The following is a 12,217-nucleotide window of genomic DNA, read 5'->3' as shown; positions in this document are numbered from 1 at the left end:
TTTTCCATAACTGTATGTTTGGTAATCATTTCCTTCTCTGCTGTTTGGATCATCAACAAGTACCAACTTTTTCTTTTGCTTGGTATCAGCTGCCTTTTCTAATGCATTGCAAAATTCCATCGCTTCTTCCATAGTAGAACTTTTTTCAAAATTGTAGACACAAATAAGTCTTATTGTCTAATTCCCCATTGTGATGTTTACCTACATCACTCTACTTGATATCACCTGCTATTCAAGAAGAGTATCGTCATATTTAGTGTTGAGTAGTATATCTACTTCTTTTCTCTGATCATTATTGCCTGAATATGACATCTTATATTTGTTATTTAGAAGAATCTCATATTTTTTGTCTTCTTTGTTTCGTTAATATCTATCATGTCGATCTGGTATTTTTCTAATTCTTCTGGTAGTTCCATTTCTTTTCTGTTGATAGTGGCAATGTGGAATTCTGCTTATGTTGAGTTGAAGTTTGTTCCAGTGGCTGACTTTTCACTCTTTGCTCTGGTTTCCTCACCAAAACAGCAAAGTTCTTGTTTTATTGAGAAATACATACCTCAGGTGGGATGAAATTCCATCCTGTTGCGCCATCATTTTATTTTGGTTTAAGCTAATAAGAATACACTTTAATCTACTAAGTCTTAAATTGCCAGACCATCCTATTTCATTTAATATTCAGTCAGATGCCCTGATCATTTCTTCAGCCTCCTTAAAAGGCTGTGTGAAGGTCTTCTTCCACTTATTTAGCTTTGATCTTTAAACAGTCCTGTACTTGAGCTGAGTTCAGTGTTGCCAGGTTACCTGTTTTGTAGGATGAAAAAATCCTGCCATGTCCATGTGAGACTTGGTAAATTAGTTCATTATAAAGGCTCTTCATGGCTTAGATAGGATTCAAAAACAAGTCTTTTTATCCTGGGTTCAAATATTATATGTATATAAGGGATCACTTAAGGATCAAAACTAGATAGCTAGAAAACCACCACATACCCTTTTAAGAAATGTGGAATGTGGAGAACTGACCTAATGTCCAATCCTCATCTTCCCATAGTGCATGCTGTAAGTGGGTATCCATCTTGAAACTGAACGAATGAAGATGGGTCTCTGCAGCTGGCCCTTTATTCCCAAGCCATACTTAAAGCCTGCCTGATATTTCATGTATTCTTTTTTTTTTTTTTTTGAAAACTTATTTTTGTAATTCAGGTCACTTTAAAATTGAACAGTTCTTTCTATGAAATTATCTCTATGTTGATGCTATAGTTCAAGAGCAGTAAGTTTCATAAAATATTGAGAAACTGAATCTTTGAAATTCTGAATGAACTTTTGGGATATTGAGGTACCCATTTTTTTGAAAAAATTCCTCTATAAGCAATGATTTAATTTCTGTATAATGAAATGCTTTTCTGAGTCTAAAAATGTTTGAGCAGAAATTTTATCCTTTGTTTATTTTTTCTTGCTGTAATGAGTATATCATTCATCATTCTATTCTATTTCCTTGAGGTTTTTAGTAATTCATGTACATTTTTGATTACTAATTAAAAGTATTTGTGGAAAAATAGGCCAGTTGCTTTGTAAAAAATTTACATTCATTTTGAACAAAAAATATCAGAATCACTTTGGATTAGATGTTTTGAACAGTATATATAGAGATTTTAGAAAAAATTGTTTAAGAAGGTTAAAATCATTTTTTCTAAAGATCCTTTGTTAATTACTAAGAGATTAATTCTGAATTGTTTAAAAAAAAGTACTCGAATTCAATTTTCTTTCCTTTTTCCCCTTCTCTTTCATCTTTATTATTATTAAGAAACCTTCAGGGAGTCAGAGATTCATTGAAGAAGATCACATATCACCTACTCCAGCTGACATACCTTTTCTTGAATTCATTCACATTACCTGCACCCATAACTTCCAAAGGGCAGTCCATTCCAATCATGTGCCATTCTACGAGAGAAAAATCTAAGTTCTCATTCTCACCCCTTTCTTGACTGCATTCATTCATTCTAAATTTCCATGAATGCCTTCTCATCTTCTCTCTCTCACCTTCCATAAGATGAAAAATTCCATCTACTGGTATCCTATATGACTTTTCAGAAGTTTGTAGGACTCTGTCATATCACTTCATTTTTTTCTTGTCTGCAATCCACAAATTCTCAATATATCCTAATAGTCTACATTCCATAGTCCCAATTTCATCTTTAACACTCTATTTCGAACATCTCTCCACTCTATATATGCATATAGGAGACCAGATCTGCACAAGTGAGGTCACATCAAGGCCTTGTAAAGAGGAATAATGATTTCTTTATCTTTACATTTTTCAGCATTTGGAGATGTCTTCTCCATTGCTTCCACCTTAGTATCACCACCTCTGGGTCTGACTCCCACTGATTAGATCTCAATAAAGGTGGAAACCGGTTTGGGTAGTGGCCTTTCCCTTAATGCATAACATTATATACGTCTGCAAGGAGATGTGCTTTGCATGGAGATACTAAGACAAGGAGTGATGAGAGCTTGGTTCACCTTGACCACGAGTTGCCTCAGTCCTGAAGATATTTCAGGTGCAAACTTTGTTTGCTTACACTTGGATAAAGGATTAAACTCCATCTCTACATCCTGTTGGTTGAAGAGGTATGTTAATCATTCATCTGACCAAGTCACACAATGGTATTATAAATTTATCTAAAATAAAGAAATAATGAAAATGAAAATGTATTTCAGATTCTCTGCCTATTGACCACAACAAATTTTTACATGTGCTTGTAAAAATTTTTATTATAATCCTGTATACTGATATGTCCTTCATTTTGTATGACATTCCAGGCATATTAGGTAATGCTTTTTTAAGCTTATTCTTTGTGTCTAACCAAAATCCTAAAATAATGAAGCAGTGTTTGTCAGCATACAACCAAGCTGTAAGTACTAATAGTTTATTTTTTGTTATACTTAAAAAAAAATGAATTATATAATCATATGTACTAATATGACATACAATAATACTAATAGTAATGATAATTTTATTGCACACACACACACATATATATGGGGGGGGGAGTGTGGATACTAATCCCATACAGACATGTATAATGCATTATGGGAATGGTCACTACACATACTGGTTTTGACCTTTATTGAGGTCTCATCAGCGGAAGCCAGACCCAGAAGTGATACCAAGTTTGAAATAATGCAGAAGTCATATTTCCATGTACAAGTGGTCAAAAGGTGTCACATCTTATTACTAAAATACTGTGGATTACAGATAGATGTTGAAAGTTTTTCCACTTGGTTATATTATAAATTAAAGATGCCAAGAAATAATATTCTTAGTTTAATCCAAGTGTAAGCAAACAAAGTTTGCAAATGAAGTAACCTCATTTCTGGGCAACTTGTATATAAAGGCTTATGACTTCGCATCACTTGCCTTCGTATATGGGAATATGATTTCTGCATTACTTCAACCTTGATATCATTTCTGGGTCTGGCTCCCGCTGGTAAGACCTCAGTAAAGGTTGAAACCAGTCTGGGTAGTGACCCTTCTTATAATGCATTATACATGTCAGTAAGTATATGTGCTTTGCATTATGAGATACTAAGGCAAGTGATGTGAAGTCATTAGCTTCATGAAGTTACTTCATGTGCACACTTTGCTTACACTTGGATAAAGGATTAAATCAAGAATATAATTGCTTGGCATCTTTAATTTACAGTATAACCAAATGGAAAAACTTTCATCATGTATCTCTAATCCAGAGTATTTTAGTAATAAGGTGTGACACCTTTTGACTCCTTGTATATGGAAATATGACTACATTACTTCAACCTTGATATCACTTTTGGATCTGCCTGCCAGTGATGAGACCTCAAAAATGGTCTAAAGTGATCAGCATATGAATTTCATCATCATCATCAACAAATTCCTGACATGTACCCTCAAGGGGTACATGTCAGGAATTTTCTATTACTTGTCAAGACTCCAATATTATCATTATCAGATCTTATATTTCTATCGTCTAAGGCACATTGTATCGTATCAATCCACCCATATCTCGGTCTTCCTGTGGGTCGTTTTCCTGCCAACCTGGCAGAGAACACTTGTTTTGCTAATCTTTCCTCGCCCATTCTGTTTAAGTGACCATACCACCTGAGATTAGTTCTGCTAATGCATTCCTGGATGCTGACAACGTCAAGTTCTTTCCTAATATCCTCGTTTTTAATATGATATTGCCATTGATGCCATCTGTTCACGCCTCGAATCTTTCTCAGGACTCTCTTATCTGCGGTCTCTAGTCTTTGGTCAAGTGTTTTACTTCTGACCCAGCTCTCAGATCCATAAGTTAAAACTGGTTTGAACACTATCTTGTATATAGATAATTTAGTGTTCCGACTAATTTCTCTCTTATTCCATATGAATTTATTCAGTTGACTTCCTACCATACTAGCTTTGTAGATTCTGTTGTCTATTTCCATATTTAATTTACCATCTTTACTAAAATTCATGCCTAAGTAGCTGAAATGTTTTACTTGTTCCACAGGTTCTCCATTCACAACACAGTTGACATTTTTAATGATTCTGCCTATTTTCATTGTCTTTGTCTTTTTATTGCTGACCTTCATACCATATCTATTACAACAGTTATTCAATTTAGTCAGGGAATCTTGCAAACTTGTAGTGGATTTATTCAGAAGTATAACATCATCCACATAAAGCAGAGAGCTGACATTAACATCACCAATTCTGATATCATGTTTAATACCACTTTCCTTCATAATGTGATCCATATAGATAATGAATAACAGAGGGGATAATGTACATCCTTGTCTCTCACCAGATTTAACATTAAATCTAGTGAGAGACAAGAGAGACTGAAGGATGTATAGGAAGATGGTCTTCCTGTACATCCTTCAGTTCTAACTGCCAACTTACAAGTCAAATACAGACTAAGTATTACACAATATTATGCCCCATTGACACCATATAACTGTAGCGTATTGAATAGCTTCTCTCTTGGCACCTTGTCATATGCCTTTTCCAGATCGACATAACTGGTAATTAGTTTACGGAATTAACAACGCAAATGAAGTATATTAATTAAAGGTAACTTTAATGAATCACTTCTATATTTCAGCAACATCACATTGCCATCTTCAGGAACATAAAGATATGGTATGTGCACGCAGGCACTAACACAAAGCAAATGAGGAAGAAAGCAAGAAACTAATATTGTTCCTAAAGTCCTAATGGTGCCCTCTTGCGGGCTAATTTGGTAGTCTTGGTTGTTGGACTGAAGTTCTCATAATGTAAGTCTCCCAAATTTGGGGTAGTTTCATGCACCCAAATTTGTTGAGGTTAGGAACGTTTTTTAGAGCTGCTGAAGATTCTTTGAATAATCTTTCGTATTTAAACTTGCTGCGATGAATTATTTTTGTTTTTTTCCAACGAATTTTATGGTGCGTATCTAAGGCATGGTCTGCCAGCCCAGAGCGGCTGTACTGGTGAAACCGGATGTAGTCTTTGTGTTCTGAAATCCTGATATTAGTTGTTTGGCCAAAGTAGGACAATTTGCAGCTGCAAGGGACCTATTATACACCAGGTAGGTCTAGGGGAAGTGGTTGGTCTTTGGTAAAGCAGATAAGGGATGCCAACTTTTTATATGGTATGTAACAGGAAGTAAGGTCATATTTTATGAAGATATTGGTTATTTTCTCAGAGGTGCCCTGGATGTAGGGGATGGTGATAGACTTGGTATAATCTTTATTGTGGAGGGGGGGGGGGGATTGTGGTTTACTGGTTTTAGTATTTTTTGGATTTTTTTGGAGACATTTGAAGAGAAAGCCTTAAACTCCGCCCCACAAAAACCCACTATTTGGCTTCGTTATGTGGATGATGTGTTTGCTATTTGGCCACATGGCTCAGACACACTCCACTCCTTCCTAACACACTTAAACAACCAACACCCCAGAGTCTAGTTCACCTTAGAAAAAGAGGAAAACAACACCCTCCCCTTCCTAGACACTTTAATCAACCGCCAGCTTAATGGATCTTTGGTTTTCTCTGTTTACAGAAAACCCACCCATACTGGCCGATACATTCACCAGCAATTCCCCCCCCCCTCACAACAATATGGGGTTATAAAAACACTATATAACAGGGCAAAATTAATCTGCTCAGATGACAAGGCCCTGACTACTGAACTAAACCACATCCTCAACACTTTCTTAGCCAATGGCTATAACCCCCAAAAAATACTAAAACCAGTAAACCACAACCCCCCTCCACAATAAAGATTATACCAAGTCTATCACCATCCCCTACATCCAGGGCACCTCTGAGAAAATAACCAATATCCTCAAAAAATATGACCTTACTTCCTGTTACAGACCATATAAAAAGTTGGCATCCCTTATCCGCTCTACCAAAGACCAACCACTTCCCCTAGACCTACCTGGTGTATACCAGGTCCCTTGCAACTGCAAATTGTCCTACTTTGGCCAAACAGGCAGAACAACTAATATCAGGATTTCAGAACACAAAGACTACATCCGGTTTCACCAGTACAGCCGCTCTGGGCTGGTAGACCATGCCTTAGATACCCACCATAAAATTTGTTGGAAAAAAACAAAAATAATTCATCGCAGCAAGTTTAAATACGAAAGATTATTCAAAGAATCTTCAGCAGCTCTAAAAAACGTTCCTAACCCCAACAAATTTGGGTGCATGAAACTACCCCAAATTTGGGAGACTTACATTATGAGAACTTCAGCCCAACAGTCAAGACTACCAAATTAGCCCGCAAGAGGGCACCATTAGGACTTTAGGAACAATATTAGTTTCTTGCTTTCTTCCTCATTTGCTTTGTGTTAGTGCCTGCGTGCACATACCATATCTTTATGTTCCTGAAGATGGCAATGTGACGTTGCTGAAATATAGAAGTGATTCATTAAAGTTACCTTTAATTAATATACTTCATTTGCGTTGTTAATTCCGTAAACTAATTACCAGTTATGTCTAACCAACGTATAAGCCTTGCTACTAGAATTCCAGATCGACAAAACTTAAATACAGATCTAGATCTTGCCAGGAACACTCAGTAGGGAAATACCTCTGTAATTCTCACATTCAATTTTATTTCCCTTTTTATATATGGGCACTATTAGAGCTCTACTCCAATCATCAGAAATTCGTCCCCCTGTCCAGGCTTTCTGAACTATGCAGTGCAGCCACTGTAAGACTCTTATACCACCATACTTCAGCATTTCTGGTCGAATATCATCTACTCCTGCTGCCTTTCCACATTTCAAGCCTTTGATGGCATTTTCTACTTCAATCATGGATATGTATTACTGACTGCATGCCTGGTCAGTGTTTTTTTACCACTGTGCTGCCATCACTGCATGTTTCATTTAGCAGTTTTTCAAAGTAATTACTCCATATTTCAAGGATATCTTTTTCTCCCATTTTCATGTCACCTTTATCATCTCTGACTCCTTTTACAGCACTCTTTCCTCCATTCCTAAGCTTCTTCAACAACCTCCAGAATATTTTGCCACCTTCTTGATATTTATTTTCTATATTCTTGCCAAAGTCCTCCCATGACTTTTGTTTTAGCTAGTTTTACACAGTGTTTAGCATTCTTGCATTTGTCTCTGTATTCTCTAAGAGCAAAAGTTGACTTATTTGCCAGGAACTTTTGATATGATTTCTTCTTTTCCTTCACTGCCTCTTTAACTTCCTGTGTCCACCATGGAGTCCTGATTTTTCTATCCTTGCTGACAACCTCACCACATGCCTCTCTGGCTGAATCAGTCAGGGTTTTCTTCAAGGCTTGCCACTGAAACTCCAAGGTTTGGTTCCTGTTCTCAAACTCTTTCATTTTTTCTTCAATAATCTTTGTATATGTTAGTCTACAGTTCACATCTGAGAGCTGCTCAACTTTTATTCGCTTTAAAACTTTCTTACATGTTATTCTTTTCAATATGTAATTCAGTTTTATCCTGCTTAAGACTAAATAGTAATCGCTTCCAATTTCAAATCCTCTGTACACTCTGGTGTCCTGCACCAGGGAGAAAACATCACCATCAACAATAACAAAGTCAATGAGACTTTTCTTATTCCTTGCCTCTTCTCTCCATGTGAATTTGTGCATATTTTTATGTTGGAACATGGTGTTAGTAATAACCAGTCCATGTCCTGAGCAGAAATCCAACAGGCATTTGCCATTATTATTAGCTTTGCTCTTTTCTCAAAATTTTCCCAGAATATTTTTGTGTCTGACAATCATTTCCTACTCTGCTATTCAGATCCCCAACAAGGACCAACTTTTCCTTTTTCATTGTGTCAGTTGCTTTTTCTAAAGCATCAAAAAATTCCTCCACTTCTACCTTAGTAGAACCTTCTGTGGGACCATAGGCACAAATAAGTCTCATTGTCCAATTCCCCATTCTCATATTTGCCCACATTACTCTACTTGAGACTGACTGCCATTGAAGAAGATTAGCCTCGTATTTTGTGTTGAATACTATGGCTACTCCTTCTTTTCCTTGATTGTCATTGCCTGAATATAACATTTTGTATTTATTGCTCAGAAAAATCTCACCAGTTCTTGTCTTTTTTTTTTTTGTTTCAGTCACCCCTATTATGTCGATTTGGTACTTATCTAATTCCTCAGCTAGCTCCATTTTCAATAAAAAGCCTGAATGGTAAAGCTGAGCTTTGTCATTCAGGCTTCTTATGTTGATAGTACCAATCTGTAACTCTGGTGATGTTGAGTTGGGGTGTGTTTTCAGATTTTTTCCAGTAGCTGACTTTTCACTGTAAGCCCTGGTTCCCTGGCAAAAACAATGGGGGCCTTGTTTAACCAGGCGACGCCCCAGCCAGCATGAAATTTTGTCATGTTGTACCATCATTTTGTATTTTGGTTTAACCAATAGGAATACAATTTGGTCGGCTAAATCCCAAATTGCCAGCCCATCCTTGTTCGTTCAGTATCCAGGTAGATACCCAACAGGGTGCACCACGAGAAGGTGAGGATTGGACATTAGGTCAGAAGCCCTGGTTGTTTCTCTGCATTCCTTTATAGGCTATGTGGAAGTCTCTTCTGAGTTATACAGCTTTGACCCTTAAGCACCCATTCTTGCTATTTTAAACTATAAATTAGAAAGATTTTATCAGATTAATATTAAAGTCATTCACAGAACAGAAGGAATACAGTCCAGAAATATGGACTGTATTTCTGGACTCCTATCTTACCTAATGTAGCATGGTTGGTGTGAGTACTGTTATTTCCATTGCTGCAATGAAGCCCTTTTTCCATTTAAACAGTTTAAAGGATAAAAAATGTGTTTTATGAACTCAAATGCATTGTAATTTGGACTGTGTAATAGTTCTACTTAGCATGTTAAAATGAAAGTAGTATGCAAAAAGACCTGCTTGTTGTAGCAAGTTGTGCTGTCACTATGTATTGCTTCATTATGAATTAGTTTGTGAATGCCACCATTATAGTTTTCAGAGTTTCCAATAAAAGTGATTTAATAATTAAGTATGTATTATGTTCTCAAAATAAGTAATGTGAAAAAGCTAAGTGTTTGCATCGTCTTGTTTTAAATTCAGTAAAAGTATTTAGTAACTCTACTTCCCCAGTTGTCATTTCTTGCCAAGTTATAAGTGTGATCATTTGTAACTTGGAGTAGAGCTCTAATAGTACCCATATATAAAAAGGGAAATAAAACTGAATGTGAGAATTACAGAGTTATTTTCCTACTAAGTGTTCCTGGCAAGATCTACGCAAGTATACTTGAGATACGGTTGAGAAGAATTGCGGAAGAAAAGCTTGGTGAAGAACAAGCTGGATTCAGGCCAAATAGAGGCTGTCAGGATCAGATCTTCACTTTACAACAAATAGTTGAGAAAGCATGGGAATATAACTTGACAAGTTGCCAAGAGAAAAGCTATTCAATACGCTACAGTTATATGGTGTCAATGGGGCATTATATCAAGCAATACTTAGTCTGTATTTGAGTTGTAAGTCAGCAGTTAGAATTGAAGGATGTACAGGAAGATGGTTTAATGTTAAATCTGGTGTGAGACAAGGATGTACATTATCCCCTCTGTTATTCATTATCTATATGGATCACATTATGCAGGAAAGTGGTATTAAACATAATATCAGAATTGGTGATGTTAATGTCAGCTCTTTGCTTTATGCGGACGATGTTATACTTCTAAATAAATCCGCTGCAAGTTTGCAAGATTCCCTGACTAAATTGAATAACTGTTGTAATAGATATGGTATGAAGGTCAGCATTAAAAAGACAAAGACAATGAAAATAGGTAGAATTGTTGAAAATGTCAACTGTGTTGTGAATGGGAAACCTGTGGAACAAGTAAAACATTTCAGCTACTTAAGCACGATTTTTAGTGTGATGGTAAATTAAATATGGAAATAGACAACAGAATCAACAAAGCTGGTATGGTAGGCAGTCAATTAAATAAATTCATATGGAATAAGAGAGAAATTAGTCGGAACACTAAATTAGCTGTATAACTTATGGATCTGAGAGCTGGGTCAGAAGTAAAACACTTGACCAAAGACTAGAGACTGCAGATATGAGAGTCCTGAGAAAGATCAGAGGCGTGAATAGATGGCATCAATGGCAATATCATATTAAAAACGAGGATATTAGGAAAGAACTTGACATTGTCAGCATCCAGGAATGCGTTAGCAGAGCTAATCTCAGGTGGTATGGTCACTTAAACAGAACGGGCGAGTAAAGATTAGCAAAACAAGTGTTCTCTTCCAGGTTAATAGGAAAACGACCCAGAGGAAGACCAAGGTATAGGTGGATTGATACGGTACAAAGTGCCTTAGACGATAGAAATATAAGATCTGATAATGTTGGAATCTTGACAAGTAATAGACTGATTTGGAGGAAAATTGTAGACAGGAAGTTAGTAATGATGTAAATTTTTCATGTAGTACTATCATATCCTGTACACCCCTTGAGGGTACATGTCAGGAATTTGATGAGGATAATTTAAATTACTCATAATGATTATTCATTTAGTACCTATCAAGTCATTGCTATTTTTGTGAAAGAGTAGGTGCCAGTGCTCATTATTTGCTAGCAGGAAAGATTGAAAATTAAAATGATATGAAAAGAAAACTGAAAAAAAAAAATTATTGATATTTTTACTTCATAATGTGATATATTTTTGGAGTAAGAACAATAAATTAAGTAAATAACACACAGGAAACTGTGTGTTAAGCATAAATGTATTGTACAAGTATATAAAATAAGTAAAAATTTTAATAAAAATTTTATATAACAAACATAAAAGTTTTATGTTGCAGAAACCTTCACAATAGACATTGAAATTAAATAACTAATCTTATTTATACTAGGTAAATGTGAAAAAACACACACACACACACACACACTGTGTTTCAGTATTACATTAATCACATCATTTATTTTAGCTCCTGGGAAGTACCCCATCATCAATCTCAAATTTAATTACTGAGTCATTGTACCATATTACTTCTTTTTCTTCCATTCTCATTGATTAACTTACCTTATTATTATTATAATTATTCATTGATATCTTATCAACTTCTATGTTTTCCTGCCTCCTATTTTTTTTTTTTTCCCCTATACTGTCTGATCTTTTATAAAAGTTTCTTGACTTTCTCTAACTCCCTTGTTGATTGTCTGGTAATTCCTTTTAATCTGGAAATTTCATATATCAGTTTCTCTTTATTTGTGTCATCACTATAAAGTCTGCATGGTTAGCCTAGTGGCTATGTGCTTCACAACCATATGCCTAGGGAAGGAGTGGCCTAGGTTCAATTCCTGCCGACGACGTGAGGAGCCGAAGGATCTTCCTCAGCCATAGCGAAGTTAGCCAGTCTTGGGCATGGACAGCAGGGTTTTTCATCCTGCAAGCAGGCAAACCCAGCCCCATGAACACACACGGATACAGTCAGGAATACTTAAGACAATCCCTCCAGCCATAGGTCTGAATTGTCAGCTATGCCAGTCCTGAGCCCGGATAAAAATAGTGGGGATTGAGGTGGTGTCGTACCTCCCCGTAAAAGGGGGGCTCACGGCCATTGAATCATCATACGAGATGAAATGATGATCACTATAAAGGATCTTGTCTCTGGTTTTTTTGTTGTTATCCTTTGCTTTTGACAATGCTAAATTGTTCTGCTGGTTATTAGTTGCAATT

The 12,217-nt window shown here is 36.1% G+C and overlaps 1 protein-coding gene across 3 annotated transcripts in view; it reads left to right on the top strand.

Moving 5' to 3' along the window:
* Nucleotides 1–12,217, top strand: part of LOC150103149 (tetratricopeptide repeat protein 5-like) — a 132,142-nt gene that overhangs the window by 60,960 nt on the left and 58,965 nt on the right. For all 3 annotated transcript variants that reach the window (XM_090397416.1, XM_090397417.1, XM_090397418.1), the window contains exon 5: nt 2,815–2,906. In XM_090397416.1, coding sequence (XP_090253542.1) covers nt 2,815–2,906 — 92 coding nt within the window. The remainder of the gene's footprint in view (nt 1–2,814; nt 2,907–12,217) is intronic.

The sequence above is a fragment of the Typopeltis vanoorti genome, chromosome 9 (assembly GCF_054136105.1).
Source record: "Typopeltis vanoorti isolate ZY-2024b chromosome 9, IOZ_Tvanoo_1.0, whole genome shotgun sequence".
NCBI classification, from domain to species: Eukaryota; Metazoa; Arthropoda; class Arachnida; order Uropygi; family Thelyphonidae; genus Typopeltis; species Typopeltis vanoorti.
The sequence above is the reverse complement of the archived record's forward strand: the minus strand, read 5'-3'. Positions and strand labels throughout refer to the sequence as shown.